Source organism: Panicum hallii, chromosome 9, assembly GCF_002211085.1.
Source record: "Panicum hallii strain FIL2 chromosome 9, PHallii_v3.1, whole genome shotgun sequence".
Classification (NCBI taxonomy): Eukaryota; Viridiplantae; Streptophyta; class Magnoliopsida; order Poales; family Poaceae; genus Panicum; species Panicum hallii.
Window position 1 is genome coordinate 12,556,141 of NC_038050.1, and position 16,409 is coordinate 12,572,549.

Sequence of the window (16,409 nt, forward strand, 5' to 3'; positions counted from 1 at the left end):
CTTCTTCAAAAATATATTTTATAAGACAATTTACTTCACTAAGTTTTGCACAAAATTTGATCACAGTAACTTGTTCAACTAATTTTCGTACATTTCCGTACATATGTCCTTAGTAAACATGATAAATACAAGTGGTGTGGTAGAAAAGAAAAGAAAAGAAAATTATATATAGAAGGTAAGAAAAGAAAAGAAAATTATATATAGAAGGTAAAGGAAAAATATTAAAAATAAATTAGTACCACCGGCGCGTCACATGCGGGCACAATAGCTATTCCGAAGTCTGGATTTAAATTGCAAGCAAAATATTTTTTTTACAAAAAAGGTTCATGTATCTGAGTTCATGCATTTTGCATTTTTTTTCTTTACCATTCACCTACTTCTCAACTCATTGGGACACACACACTTTTAGCACATCGCGTATGTGTCCACTAACTTCCAATCTTATATACCAAAACACGCCTCCCATCATGTTGCGTGCCTGTCAAGCGTCAACCACCTCTCCTTTTTGCACAAATATGTTGTGTATATATGTTGAGCCTACCACCTCAAATCCAACCCTCATTCATAGACCTATTGATGGATTTTTCTTTTATCCTGCATCTATTTTTCTATTCATCATCTGGAACACCATTATTATGGGGTTATATCATCGTCGTAAAGGATCTTCTTAATGTTTGGTGAAGGTTTGCCTTGTCATCCTTCTATGGCTCTACCCAGGTGCGTATATTGGATAACCCCTTTTAACTATGAACCTTGACTGTTTGCTTGTTAACCTCTCTTCTATGTTCTATTGCCTCTTGACTACAACTTTCTTCAACAGTAACCTATGCTCTAGATGAACTCGTAGCAAAAATATTTTGTTTATATCTAGAAAAGAATGTAACTTCTAGAAAATAGTGTGCAACAACATTAGTGACATGTGAAATTTGTATATAACACTTTTCTTTAAATGAAATATATATAGTTCTTACTTATTTCATGGAAGATGATCATGATTTTCTTCCATTGTTTAAGGTTCGAATAAAGATATGCATACGGGTTAGATTAAAAGTTTGTATTGCATAGAATCTATTATGAAAGATATTCATTCACAATAAGATTTGTTGTTTAAAGTAATGTAGCTTATACAATAATTGCATAGTTACATTTATCCATAGCATAGTAGTAGAACCATATTTGAAGTTGAGGTCTCATTCTCATAGACCACAGCTCATAGCCATGGAACAAATGAAAAGAACAATCTCATATATTACTTTTGTAGCATACACACTAGATCATCCTGCATAGAGTGATTCTATGTAATCTTCTCTAACAACTCTACTAGTACTTATTCAAACAATAAGGATTAACATTGACAAAAAAAACATTTTTTCATTGACATAATGGCAATTCAGACATATGATATCTATACATAATATCGCGCATAAAGTGCACCCTACTTTTTATCAATATGATGTGGCACATAAAGGACATGTCTTTTTATGGTTTGTACATTTCATCATTAAGCTTTTCATACTAGCTAGCAAGTCATGGTATAAGGCTAAAATTGATATGTCTTTATTAGATGAGTCAAGAGTAAAACAAAATTTGTTGAACAACTTTCTATAACTTTGCTTGTGCAAATGGGTTTGTTATACGTCAAAAGGCAATGCTAAAACAAATTTTTCTTTGTCCTCTTGTTGCATAAGCCTAAACAACACAAAGATTTTCATCTTTTTCATGCATCACTAACTAAAGTTTTGGCAATATATTGATCCTCTACAATTATTATTGTGACTACATAAGGTAGATGTGCAACTTTGACAATTAAATCGTAAGTCCACATTTAGATCAAGAGATCCATCATCAAAATTGTTTCCAAAATGGATTGATCTTAATAATTTATTGTTGAACAAAGGACCAACCTTCATGTGCATGTAGTGGCGGTTTTTAGTGGATACAATCACCCAAGCATGACTCATGCTCTCATAAAAAGCACAGGAACAAACCTTTGTCTCCTACCTCATCGCTTCCAATGCATTCCCTCCTCTCAGTATCCTCCTTATCCATACGCCTTTCTCAATGTGAAGATCATCATGACACCTTCCTTTGTAGCCACCTATAAATAATCCCTCACCTTCCACTACTACCTTCATTCACTACAAACTTTCACTGTGTTGGTGGAAATCATAGAGATCAATGGAGAAGGTGCACCCACAACCGGCAATGGAGCCTGAGACAAATAAGCTTCGTCGACAGCCACACGTGTTTAGTCAAGAACTAGAGCTTCCATTTCCAAACAATGCTGATGTGCGCACATACATCTTCCCAGAAGTCAGTTGTATCATCGTGCCCCCCAGTGTTGTTGGTGCGCCCAGTGAGGTCAAGGTGCGTGTTTTGAGGCTTGATCCATGGGGGTTCAGTAGGGTGATGGTTCACATTGGCCCAGGGGAGCCTGATCCAAGGGATGAGATGGTATATGATAAAATGCGCTTCCGCTTGACAAAGATGTCCATCCTATCAATGATTGTGGCTAGGTATGTGGATGGGCATCTTGTTGTGATTGTCCCTAGCAGAGTAGATGGTGATAATAAGATGATCGCACCACAACTCAATAGAGGAAAAGGAGGTGGACGAGAGAATATCGATGAGAATGAGATGTCCGTTGATGGAAGCTTTGTTCCCGCTGCATCCATTTAGTAGCATGGGGCATAGTCATGATAATAATAATATGTTATGGTATCTGCAAATAATTTCTCATACCCACTCCATCTTATAGTCCCAATTAGTATATTTCCACCTTTAAATTTTAGATAAAGATGGAACACTAATTTTTCTATTTGACTTGTTTGGGTACCGTTTGACCCAGTTAAGGATGAGTTGTTCCATATTCAAGTCATAATGACTCCTATGTCCCTGTAATTTCCTAAATGAAAGTTAAAGAGTACTATGTATGGTTTATCCATTGTCTTGTTGTGAATCCATTATCATGGAATAAGTAATATGTAAATAAAAATAACATTACAAGTGTGAGTGCGCAAATTAAGTTTGGTTAGACTTATGTAGTCAATATAATCTTTCATTAAAGTCAAAGCTCGAAATCGATCCAAGCAACAAAGAAACTATCACCAAAACAATAGAGGCGGAAAGATCTAGATCCGGTTTCATGACATCCGAATAATAGATCCATGTAAGCAATCCAAGTGGTGCAGCCAGCCGGCAGGTAGTTGAGCAACACTAATTAAAACGCATGTTTCCAAACCTTTTTTTTTCTTTGAGAAAACCTATTTGGATTCTGCAATCGATCAGTTGGGCAGCTACCACTGCAAATATATGAAGCAAAAATATAAAGCGAACACATTGTATATGTGGATAGCTCTATCCTTTTAAAATTACCCTTTACAGTACATTGATCTTAGTCTCCACAGCACTGTATCATCGGTACTGTGGCACTAGATCCCATCCTTTCATGATTTAGTCCCGTGCATTATCCATATGAGACTTCATATGGTGCGGGGGTGCGGCAGCTTATCCGATCGATACACTCACACGGCTACGTACATGGCATCCTTCTGCAAGCTCCGACTTTGTTGCCTAACTGCCATTGCTCCTTTAGATGCTCAGACTCGATCAGGTGGTCGTCTAGTCGCTGCACCCCCATGGCTGCACTGTGCGGGTGGTCATCTAGTCGTCTGGCTCCAGCACCGTCTCTGGTGCCTCCGCCGCTGACCACTCGTGGCAGAACCGCTTGAATTATTCAGGTTCAAGTGTGCAGACCATCGCTATACAGGCGATATGATCTCAACGCACTTCAAACGGAACAACCTAATGGTCTGTCGGGTAACATCCCGATGAAACCACCAGATTCCGGATCGAACAAGCGTACCTTGCATGAAAGCGAGTCCAGAGATACAATCACCGTCACACTTTTACAACATAGGCACAAATAGTTATTACAAATCGGGTTCTGGTAGAGTACTGCAAACCTAACTAAAACAAATTTATACAGGCATTGTTCGAAAACTTCAAGTTTTAACGGACATTATTCAGAGATGGCAGCGGAAAGGAAACAACAACACGACTACACGTCGCAAAAGCAGGCACCATACTTAGCCCAAATCATGGCGTCATTCCGAAGGGTCATTACTGGCCGGGGACGGATCCTGTCCCACGACCAGCCAGGCGGTAAAGTGCAGGGCCAAGGGGAACAAGCAACTTAGTCCTCTAATGACATACCTGAAAACCACATTACTAGCAAGACTGAATATACTAATACTCCTCAGCAAGGCTTACCCGTCAATTGGGTATACTTAGCCCATAACTAGACCATAAGAGGTTGAAAGGCTCTAGATTTCTTTTGCTGAAAAACAACAAAGAATATATCCTTATTTCCATATTTTAGCTTTCAGATTCTAGTTCAATTAACCATTCTAAGTTAGCATCTATACTAGACAAGCAAGGTAGATATTAAATCATACATCAATATTATTCCATCAATTGTTGCTCTTGTTACTCTATGTGGCAGAAGTATCAAGCAGTCTCAATCACCGCGGGAAACGGACGATTCCTGAATCGAATTTCATAACCTTGGAAGGGATCCTAACTCACACGCTCGGAAATTTTCCTTTCCAGGCAACCATTCCCCTCATATTCCGGGTCGTGGATCAGCGTCACCACAAGCGACTGCAGGACCATACGCACATCCAATGTGCAGGACGTACGTCTACAGCGCGACTGTATGACCGTACTCCCGTCTGCTATGCAGAACGTACTCCCACACGTCGGTGCGTGTGAACATAAAGCAAAATTCAAGTGGTAGGGGATGTGTCCACTTGCCGGGCCAATCAAGTATTAGGCTTACCGCGTACCATATTTACGGTATATGGTTAGTACTTTCAAACGCTTGACCACCACTACCACACACTATGACCTTATCAAATTAATCAACATAGACGGGGTACCATTCCAAGCCATGATCCTGCACATAACCCCGTCCATGATCCTTATAGTAATTGCAGAAAAGTAAACAATCAACTCCAATATCGCGCGAGTGATAGAAAATCACTCGACTTCTGCCGGTCCTATTAGTAGAGCATTTACTCGATAAGAACTCGGAAACATTACATAGGTTCCTAGATTTCATGCAACTAGAATTTTATAACAACTCCTAGAACTTAATGCACAATATAGATATATAACAATATAAGTGCATAATTTAAAATACTGGGTTATGCACCAGGGCTTACCTTCACTGGTGAGGCTGGGGTCAGTGATGTCAGTATATTCCGAACCTTGGTTCGGGGCTTCGAAAATATCCTCGGCGATGTTCACTTGAGCTTCAGAAATACCCTCGTCGGGTTCCGACATTAGCTCGAAGGTACCGTCGGCGAATGTCATCAAATCTACATGATATGCAATGATTTGAAGCAAATGATTATTATTTTAATATTTTGTTTTCATGATAAAATTATAATCCAACAAGAATACATTCAATACATCACTTTAAGACTCAACTAATTTGTACAAACAACAAAAAGAATTGAAAAAAAATAAATTTAAGTAGAGTTTCTGATGTAGAAACTTTGTTCAAAATGGCTATTTGGTGAAGGTTACTACAGAGCCAATCGGATCTACTTCACAGCATGTTTTTCAGATAGCTTGTCTAGCCGATTAATTTATGGTATTTTACATAAAAGACCCTAGAAAGAAACAGAGGCTTGCAATTGGGTCCCTAATCGACTTGAACAGAAGAAGCCGAGCGGCGGCGATCAAAATCCGGCGAGGAGGCTCACCGGCGGCGAAGGGAAGGTGGGGAAAAAGGTTCAGGAGCTCACGGCGGACTTGGGGGTGGCTGGAACCGTAGGAGGGAAGCTCGGAGGCGGCGGTTCAACAAAGGACAGAGCCGGCGCGGCGAGGTTCCAAGGGCGGCGGTGGTGTTCCGGCAACCGGAGTGCAGGAAGGCGAAGGGGAATCGGTCAGGGAGCTTCGGCGTGGAGATGTGGTGCTGATGGTGCTTTTGGCGCGGGAGGAGAAGGGATGGAACTTCGATTCGACTAGAAACAGGACGGCGGCGGGGAGTGAGATCGCCGGCACGGCGTTCTGGGCTGCGCGCGCGCGGGAGGAGGAAGAAGAGCGAGTCAGGAAGGGGCAGTGAGATACGGCGGTGGTGGTGGAGCACGAAATTGGAGAGGAGGAGCGGCGGAGGTGTCTGACGGCGGTGGACAGAGGAGCTCCGGCGAGGTAGTCGAGCGGAAAAGGAAAAAGAAGAGCAATGCGGGTGCGCGCGAGGGCATAGAAGAAGGGAGAAGTTCACTGGACGCGTTCCAAATCCAAAAAGAGGCGCGTGGGCGGGCGACAAGCAGCTGCTGGCGGTCGACAGCGCGCGTGGTGGCTTGGGCGGGCAGCGGCGCGACGCGTCCGCGCGAGGAGGAGCCAGCGGGGTTGGGCGAGCGGCGGGCGGGCGAGCTCGGGGCGAGGTGGCGCAGGAAGAGCGGCGAGGGGGCAGCTGGCGGCCGGGGGAAACGCCGGCGATGGGCGGGCGGCGCTGCAGAGAAACAGAGAGGGGGAAGTAGGAAGAAGAAGATGAGGACCTATTCATAAATTTTGTAAAAGTTCAAGAAGTTCACTATAAAGTAAAATTTTCTTCCAAACTATAGCTCTAATGAAAATATGCCCAAAATGAAAAGTGTAGAGCTTAAAAAGATCCACTTTGCTTTAGGGTCCAACTTCAAAAGAGTTAGGATTTTGAAATTATTTTTAAAAGTCAACAAATCATTCAATTTCAAATAAATCCAAAATAAATTTTACCTTTTCAATGAAGCCTTGGAGTATTTACACTTCTTACAGTGGTTAAAGTGTAAAAACTTACGTTTGCAAATCAACCCTTCATACATTTTTAAAATTATCTCCCATTTACACACAATTTACAGAAAGAACCCTAATTTTTCCAATATTACAGAAATACCCTTTAACATGTATTTAAGTGTTTAAAGGCATTCATCAAAATAAACACAAACTTCACACTAACAAGCACAAATTCATACTAGAAATTAGTGTACCTAGCTCCTAAGTACCTGAAATATCACACCACTCTCGCCGCCGCGCCGCCCGCCCATCGACCACCGTCACCTTCTTCTCACCCCCGCCGCCGGCCACCGCTCACCGGATGTCCGGCCCCGCTTGGCGACGCTCCCGCGTCGCCTCGCCTCTGCTACCGATCGAACCGCCACCACCGTCGGATCACCGCCATCGCCGACCTCCTCCTCTAGGTCCGGTGATCATTGGTGCCCTGAAACCCCAAACCTGAAGCTCCGCCGCCTCAACCACCACCCCAGCCGCCGTCCCCCACCTCCCACCCCTCGCCGGCGGCCACTCCATCTCCTCCCTCTTTCCCTAGCTCGCCGGCGGCCACTCCCCCTTCCCTAGCCCGGGGAAGAAGATGAATAGGACCGAAAGCCCTTTTATGATAGCATCGCGCGTAGTAACGTGCGCGATGAATATATTCCCCACGCACTGCCTGACCCAACGGGTGTCGCGGCCACCGTAGCAGCCTCTTTCACCACCATGAGCCTGACAGCCTGAATTTCTTCAAGGATAAAGATACGGAGAGCAATATTGTCATTTTCTGTGAAATTTCACCTTTTCACTTAGATCCCATTTGAAACCTTAGAATTGAATTCTATTCTAACAATTATAATTTAGACACAAATCTATTAAGCTAATAATATTATATAATATATTTATATACTTAATAATCATAATTTAGACACAAATCTATTAAATTAATATAATTATATACGTAATATATTTGTATATTGTTGTTGTGTTGTTGGCCATATAAGAAAGATAAGGATTAAACTAAAAAGCGTGCTATAAATTACGAAATAGAAACGTAGCTTGATGATGTATAGAATCAATTTCTATATCTCGTCATATAAATTTTGGATAAAATTATTATTAGATTTCAATTACCATTACCTTATTATTAGATTTCAATTTCTTCAAAACGAGAGGGTCAAAAAAAACCCTTATCCATAATTGTGCGGACCTCTTAACGCCACGAGTGTCGATCATATGCATCCTCGTTGCGAAACAGTATCGATGTTGATTTCTTGATGGTCTAAGTAGCTAGGATTGTACCTAGCAAGTTAACGAGGCGCTGCTTAGGCGACACATAGTAGAACACAAATAACAAAGCAAAGGAACTGAACAACTTTGAACAGACATTCGGACAGATTACAGGCACGCGTATGCATACTTACACGAGACCATCACATAAACACAGTCAAGACCAAGCCCAAAAATACACTCAAAAGCAAAGACCCCCCGAACCTGTGCACCGCGCACCCAACCAGTAAACTTATTCCAGACGTCAGACGACACTCCACGGAACTAATCACCATCGCACACGTGTATTGACAGACACATTCACAATCACACAGATCGTCCGTGCTCTCGCGACGCGCTTCACATTGTGTTCGTGTTCAGCCTCGCGCCGCCGATCTCCTCGCCGTGGATCACCGGCGCTTCCGCCGCGTAGCCTTCCTTCACCTCCTCCCCTGCATCGCAGAGATCGTCTCACGTCAGCTCGTGATCGACTGCTTGTCTGCTTTGCTACGGTCTTCGTCGTTGTACAAGATTTTCGTTCTACAATGGAAGAGAGTAGAAGATGTTGTACCTGTGGCTGTGCTTGGCTGCACGGTCTCGGAGACGCGGTTCCCGCCGGTGAGCGACGTGACGGCCTCGCGCGCCTTGGTCATCACCTGCCCGGGCGCCGGCACGCGCTGCGCCACCGTGCCGCCGACGTCCTCCTTGCGCCGCTGCACGGCGCCGGAGATCGCCTCGCTGAGCGCGCGGTCCTCGTCGCCCGGCCGCAGCTTCTCGGCGATGTACCCCGTCACGGTCACCCCCTTGTCCTGCCCGCCGGCGCCGGGCGTGGCCGCCGCGGCGCTCGTGTCCTGCTGCTGCGCCCCGACCCCGGGCGTCGCCGTGCCGGCCGACTTCGTTGCCTGCTGGGCCTTGCCCGCCACGGCGGAGCCGACGCCCGCGACCTTCTCGTACACGGTGCTCGCCAGCTGCTTGCCGTACTCCGTGGTGCCGGCGGCCGCGGACTTGATCTTGTCCGTGTAGCCCGGGGCCGACGCGCTGTCATTGGTCGCGTCCGTGGCCGCGGGGGCGTCTTTCCAGTCCTCAGCCTCAGCGCCGGTGTCCGAAACCGGCATTGCCTCGCTGCGTGGGTCTTCCGGCTTCCCCGCGCCCACCTGCGGACGGAGGTTGGGCGCGACGGCGGTGCCGACGCCGGCCACCTTCTCGTACACGGTGGACGCCAGCTGCTTGCCGTACTCGGTGGTTCCCGCGGCCGCCGACTTGATCTTGTCCGTGTAGCCCGGGCCGGACGAGCCGTTCGTCGCGTCCGTGGCTGCGGGGGCGTTTTTCCGCTCCTCCGTGCCGGCGTCCGACGCCGGCGCCGCCTCCGTGCGTTCGTCGTCGCGCCTCCCCGCGCCAACGGCCGTGCCGGCGCCGGCGACCTTCTCGTACACCGTGCTCGCTAGCTTCTTGCCGTACTCCGTGGTGCCTGCGGCCGCGTTCTTGAGCTTGTCCGTGTAGCTTGCGCCACTGGCCGCGCCGCCCATTTTGTCGGCGGCCGCGTCCTTCCACTCCTCCACTTTGGCGTCCTTCTTCCCCGCGCCCACGTGCGCCGGGTCGTCGGACAAGTTCATGGTCTCGAACTGCTGCACGACGGGCGTCGTGCCGATGTCCTCGCCCTCTGCAGATTAGCACATCGACGAAAAGGAGACGTGTAACGAGTGAATGAACATGAGCAGAGTGGCAAGGACAGTGTCCGGTTTGCCGTACCTCTCGCCGCGGGCGTCGTGGAGCGCGGCGCGGCGGGATCCTCGACGACGGGGCCGCCGAGGTCGCCGAGCCGCACCCCGGGTGTGCCGTCGCCTTCCACCTCCTGCCCGGCGGGTTTCCTCGCCGGATCGTACTTCGCGACGAGGTCCTGCACGGCCGGTGCCCGCGCCGACTCGTACACTGCAACGTGTCGCGGGCGCACCATGTGAGTACCAAGCCTCGGGCATATGTAACCAAATCCTCCTCTCCGCGACCGTGAACAGGTGGCACTTACTCGGCGCGCCGTGGACCTCGGGGTCGGACTCCGTGACGACGGGCTTGTCCTCGACGTCCTCCATGTACCCGCCCCTCTCCAGCGCGGCCTCCCTCTCCGCCGCGTCCTCCTCCCCTTCCTCGCTGCTGGTACTGCCGGCGGCGTCCCCGGGGCCGCGCTCGCCGCCGTGGCCGTGGCCGGCGAGGGTGTTCTTGATCTTCTTCACCTTCTCCTTGACCTTCTTCAATACCGGCTTGTGCTGCTTCTCCTCGCGGTGCAGCTGCCCCTGGCCCCCGGCCGCCGCCTCGTCCTCCCCTGCACGCGCGATATCACCCAGCAAGGTAAGAGACAGTACGTGCCAGTCGCGACGCAGAACGTGTGGTGGTAGGCAGAGCAGCGGCGGTCGGCTCGTTGGCCGGCCGGGTACTCACCGACGTTGTGGAGGTCGACGTCTTCGGGGACGTGCTTGCGCGTGACCATGGCGGGCGCGTCCATATCACTCGCCGTCGACGCAGCGACCTCGCCGCTACCGACTGATCGGACTGGGATCGCGATCGAGAAGATGACAAAGCTGGCTACTGAGATCCCAAATCTCTGGCTGCTTAGCTAGCTGAGTGGCAGAGTTGGTATGGCGGCGAGAGGCTCGACGAGGATATAATAGGAGCGAGCCGGGGGGAGGCGAGCGCCACCTCGACGCACACGTGGTTATGGTGGCGACCGTCGGGGGACGCGTGGCGGCCTCAGGTGCTGCCGTGCCGTGCTTCGGTTGGGGAGGGAGAAGCGACTGGAAGGTCCACCTATGGGAGAAGAAAGCCCCCGGCCGACGAGGTATGATCGGCCTGAGCACGTCTCGGCTCCGTCAGGTGGCGGGGTTTGGACGCGGGTGCGCATGGCAACCCCATCGAATCGCGTCGAGCGCTGCCCGTTTGGTCGGCGAACCGTGTAGCTCTAACCGTCGTCTTCCTGGGTTTCTATTTGGGTGTCGTATGGCCTAAGGCCCATAGGCCGTAAGCCCAGCACACAGGAGGTGTTTTGTTCCTGAGATGGATGTGATGTGTAGTGAGAGGCCCGGGAATGATATGCGGTCAATAGGCCCACGGGCCATTTCATTAGACAATCTCTTTGCTACGTCCGTATTTTTAGTAGCACTGATCCTAATTATTCCATCCGTTCCAAATACTTATCACTTTAAATTTATCGGTCCCCTGGTACAATCAAACCTTGGAAATTCGTCTAAAAAAACTGCTCCATCGCTGCCTTGAGTTTCATCATCAACACGTGTATACACTACAGTCTCAGCCAAGATGAAGCCTTCAAATAACCAAGAGTGATCCTTCTTCCTTCAGGAGCTGCAGGCATATGGACAGACAGGGCCTTCCAGAGATCAAACTTTTTGCCACACCACTTTCTTCTTCCCGCTTCCTTTCGTCGCACCGCACGCACTCTAGAGAGGGTAAGGCAAACTATCGCAACCCAACTGCTCGGCTAGATCGTAGCAAATGCATTGGATCTCAAAACCTGTACGACCTGTACATGCACACAGCACACTGTCGATCATCAAAGAGGACTGTGGCGTGATTCTCCAAATCATTCTTCGGCTCCGTTCGTTTCCTACCCTCTAAACTTTAAACCCATCACATTAAAGAGAATCTTGCTATTTAGAAGTATTAAATAAAATTTGTTTATAAAACTTTTTGCACAGCTGGTTGCTAATTCGCGAGACAAATTTAATGAGCCTAATTAATCCATAATTTGCCACAGTGATGCTACAGTAATCATCGCTAATCATGGACTAATATACCTCATTAGATTCGTCTCGCGAATTAGCACTGGGTTCTGCAATTAGTTTTGTAATTAGACTTTATTTAACACTTCTAAACGACAAGATCCTCTTTGATGTGACCTCTCTAAACTTTAGACCCTAGAAAACGAACACCCTCTTTGTCCTCGATCTAGCCGCGGATTTCAGTCTGCAACCGCCTCTGTGGTTCTTGCACCGGTTATAGCCTCGCAAAAGCGTTCAATTGAAGTCCTGAACTTCGAGTATGACAGGTAAGTACAATGTACACAAGTGAGCATGGATATTTGGATATCTCGAACCAAAGTTTAGTCCCTATCACATTAAATGTATGGACACTAATTACAAAGTATTAAATATATGATAATTATAAAACCAATTATATAAATGGAGACTACGCGAGATGGATCTATTAAGTCTAATTAGTTTATGATTTGGTAATGATGAGTTAATTCATATCTCCATTTATCCAATTAATTTTATAATTAATCTATATTTAATAGATCTGATGGATGTTCAAGATGTGACACGACTAAAATTTAATCACCCGCATCCAAACATACCCGAGTCTCGACCGATCACGCGTCGCAACTGCCCTGGCATAGCATCGTACGCTATTTCCATTCGCATACCAACACGCACACATGGACGATCGGACTTCACGAATCACGAATACCCTTTCCCTTCCACTGCCCGTGTCGTGTATGCCACTGCGGCCAGGCCCAGCTGAGAACTGGCAACCACCAAGCCTCAGATGCGTAAATGCGACTCGCTGCCACAACCCCTGGGCGGATTGAGTGTTGCCAAACTCGACCGGAACGCCAGAGCAGCGCGCAACCACGCGGCGCCGGGACGGTTTCGATCCAAATTTGTTGAATTCTACTGGCAATCTGGCAGTGCCAGTATCATATCCTCCAAAGTTTGAAGTCCCGTTTCGAACATGGAAGCTAGGCTAATTATCGCGGAATTTTCGAAGAATTTTTTGTTCCGGCTCGCTTGTAGGAACAACACAAGCCGATGGATTCAGATTCGTACACTGACTGAAACCACCCATGAGCTCCGAGATCACTGACCAGATGGGATTGGTGTCGTCGCGTTCGCTGTGTGCGGCAATGATGTGGACATCGCATAGTAGGGCCTGTCAGATCAGCTTTCATTTCGTACACAGCTAGCTTCGCAGGTCATGATCTCGTTAAGTCGATTCAGGACAGGTCATTAGAGACCACGCATTCTCATCACAGGTGCGAGCATGCGACGTCGAACCGATCGATCTGCGAAAGAAGGTACTACCGCACCATGGGTGTACTGTGTGCTAATTCCTTCTCGCTTCTCAGGATGACTATGTACAGGGCGCTCCTCCGTCTGTAGCGAGTAGTAGTTGAGCACAAGCAACAGCTACAATCATTTCAACACGTACTGAAACTGTCAGATGTAACCCTCCGGTCCAGCGCATGTCGACGTGGCAGGATCATTACTTCAAAATCGATCTCTCGCACAAATTAGCACAAAGGGTTAATTGACTCCATCTCTACCCACAAAGGGTTTAACTGCGTGCATACTCAGGTAAATTTTGCTGCGCGATCTACTATTGACAGCAGCCATCAGACTCAGGTAGCGGTTAGATTTAGGCCCCTTTGATACAAACTGCTAATACTTAGCTGCTAGCTGGAGGAACCCTGCCAATAAATCCTTATGCCCAATGGTATTTTATAGTTAACTAAATAATTACGATTGCATGTCATCCTAATTTATTTCTCCTCCTAAATTAGTTACGCACAATGACATCCTAATTTATTTATCAAATTTTTAGATCGACCCAATAACCCAAAATAAATATAACTTGCGTCCCTACTTATGAGCATATTTGCAAGCCTATCATCTTCCCGATTGGTTGTGTCATGTTTTGTTTGAATCATCTTACTATTACTAATTGGAGGCTCCACGTGAAGCCACCTAGAATCATATATGTGGGTACTCTAAAAAAATAGAAAAATTTTAGAAATTCGTACAAAAATCAGAAACATATGGTCATCAATCCAACAACTCTAATCATAATAGTCATTGGATCTGTTATCTTTCCTGATAAATTACTCACCTCTGCCATTATAAAAATAGACTAAAACCCCTAAATATGTATCTAGATTACCCACCTCTGCCATTATAAAAAAACTAAATTAACCCCCTAATCTTTATGTAAATTACCCACTTGTACCATTATAAAAATAATATAAATAACTCTCTAAATTTGCATATAAATTATTCAATTATTTTATTGTTAAAAGATAAAGCATCCCACAAATCTGAATCTAAATTATATAATTATAACAAAATATTAAAATGCACCAATATAGAATTCTAAATTACTACTTCTATCATTATTATTATAATGTTTGTGTTATTATTTATATAAAAATACTACCCACGATATATGTCACCATATATTTATGTATGATGGAAGAGATAAGAGTACCAATTCATAAACAAATGGTTCAATTAAATATATATCAAACACATATGAAGGTGTGATGCAAAATAAAATCTATTGCAGCTAGATAATAATAAATATATATTTTAGAGTGTGTGTTAGAATATTAAATAGATGAAAGATGGCTTTAGATAGATGATTATAATTATTAGCTTATAAATCTTATTTTTATATTAATTCTAATTAGTCCGTACAGGAGTACAGGTTGATAGGCTAGTCCGACTAATAGTTAGCAATATTTAAGCTGTGGAAGCCAACTAATAGTTTATTATCTTCTCAGATTTCCGTTTTGGACGAGCTAAAAGTGAGGAATTAAAAATTAGCCGTAAGTAGTTGAAATTTTAGCAGCTAAAGTTAGCATGCGGTACCAAAACTGACCGGCCAACTATTAGCAACTCACCATCCTAACATTTAGTCTATACCTAGTTGGTGACTGTTAATTTGTGCTAATAGTTCAAGACAAACTATCCAACCACATTTTAGCAGAATTCAAACAACGGACGCTAACATTGGCTAACTATTAGCTACTAGCCAGCGAACTATTATTATTATTAGTATTAATTAAGCTCCTCCGCCGACAAAGTCGGGGTGGAGAAGTTTCCTAGCCTCGGAACAGGTTGCTTCTTCTTAATGAAAAGTCGTGGATCGGTCTTAAAACCCACCGGTACTAATTTTTTGTATTAATAAATTCAAAAAAGGTATTAGGCAGGGTGAATTAGCACGATCCAAACACGTCTAGCAAGATGCGTAGACGGCATTTTTCCGTTTCGAGCTAAACGTTTTGATTCGCCGCCAGGTACCTGCTTCTACTCAATCAATGTTGTACGCAATCGCCAATCGGTACTGCCAGACTACATCCACCATCCAGCTTCCCGGTATGAGCGAACAGCGGTTTAATGGCCATGTAGCTCGAAGCCTCGAAGTGAAATTGTAGCAGCCAGCCAAAGGTATAGAGAATACACTCACGCAAGAAGTGTTGCCTTTGCCTCGCAACGGCGTGTCGACGTCGCCCTCTCCGCCCAAGCGCCTCGATGGCCGCCGCCTATAAATACCGCGCCAGGTCGCGCTCCACCCCGTGCATCACCGGCCCACGCACCTCAATCCGCGCTTGGCTTGTGACGAGCCAGAGATCCAGGAGGAAGGCAGCAGCGAACGAGAAGAAGCGGGGGAGAGAGACCGTACGAGCCGAGAGCGCGCCATGGCGAAGGCGGTCGCGGTGCTGGTGGCGCTGCTGCTGGTGGCGGCGGCGAGCGCGGGCGGGGCGGCGGCGCAGCAGTGCGACGCGGCGGGGCTGGCGGTGTGCGCGCCGGCGATCGTCGGCGGGGCGCCGCCCACGGGGGCGTGCTGCTCCAGCCTGCGCGCGCAGCAGGGGTGCTTCTGCCAGTACGCGCGCAACCCGGCGTACAGCCGCTATATCAAAAGCCCCGCCGCCCGCGGCGCGCTCACCGCCTGCGGCATCGCCATCCCGCGCTGCTAGAGGCGCGGCGCGGCGCCGTGTCCCCGCGCGCGCGCGAGCTCCGCCTCGCTTGCGCGTGCGCGTCTACCTGGGTTTTCCTCGTCCGTGACGTGGTGTGGCGTGTGGATTGAAATAAAAATTGTGTGAACCGGTTGATCGTGGAGTGTGTACTGTGTAGCTTAGCCGATGGATGCATGTCGATCGGCCTATTGTATCCGTGCCTGAGATGGAGAGTACTTAGTTACTGCAGAGTGATGAACTAGTGCTACTGTTCTTTCTCAGCGTTACCGTACGTGCAACCTCGCCTTCCTGGCCAAAGCTTACCAACCGTCTTACTGGCTAAAGATCAGAGTACCACCGTAATTTTCTATTTTAATTTGAGCAGTAATAGCAGTGCAGCACAACTGCACAAAGATGCCGGAATGCAGAGAGACAATGAAGCAGAGCCTGTGCCGTTGTTTCGCTGTTCCGGTCTTTCAGAATCGTTGTCTCACCACACCTGAAAGATGCTCTTCTTTCGCCGGGGGCATTCATGCCAGACGGCGATGGCGTCACTAGCGCCGGTGCGGCGCCACTGCAAAGC

General features: G+C 47.0%; 2 protein-coding genes across 2 annotated transcripts; one reads left to right on the forward strand and one right to left on the reverse strand.

The window, feature by feature from the left end:
* Positions 1 to 8,182: 8,182 nt before the first annotated feature.
* On the reverse strand, positions 8,183 to 10,715 carry LOC112872644 (low-temperature-induced 65 kDa protein-like). The gene is made up of 5 exons (XM_025935711.1): positions 10,519 to 10,715; positions 10,109 to 10,402; positions 9,835 to 10,014; positions 8,657 to 9,745; positions 8,183 to 8,537 (listed from the first exon to the last, which is right to left on the reverse strand). Exons 1-5 carry the CDS (start codon positions 10,580 to 10,582, stop codon positions 8,446 to 8,448), a joined length of 1,719 nt encoding a protein of 572 aa, XP_025791496.1. The 5' UTR covers positions 10,583 to 10,715; the 3' UTR covers positions 8,183 to 8,445.
* Positions 10,716 to 15,465: 4,750 nt separating this feature from the next.
* Positions 15,466 to 16,113, forward strand: LOC112872645 (non-specific lipid-transfer protein 2P-like). The gene has a single exon (XM_025935712.1). It carries the CDS (start codon positions 15,569 to 15,571, stop codon positions 15,845 to 15,847), a length of 279 nt encoding a protein of 92 aa, XP_025791497.1. The 5' UTR covers positions 15,466 to 15,568; the 3' UTR covers positions 15,848 to 16,113.
* Positions 16,114 to 16,409: the final 296 nt, after the last annotated feature.

Excerpts from the sequence above, each read along its gene's own strand:
- LOC112872644 (XM_025935711.1), bottom strand. The coding sequence starts at position 10,582 with ATGGACGCGCCCGCCATGGTCACGCGCAAGCACGTCCCCGAAGACGTC. Across the intron at positions 9,746-9,834 it reads CACGACGCCCGCGGCGAGAG|AGGGCGAGGACATCGGCACG; the intron begins GTACGGCAAACC and ends GCTAATCTGCAG. Across the intron at positions 8,538-8,656 it reads GCAGCCAAGCACAGCCACAG|GGGAGGAGGTGAAGGAAGGC; the intron begins GTACAACATCTT and ends TCTGCGATGCAG.
- LOC112872645 (XM_025935712.1), top strand. The coding sequence starts at position 15,569 with ATGGCGAAGGCGGTCGCGGTGCTGGTGGCGCTGCTGCTGGTGGCGGCG.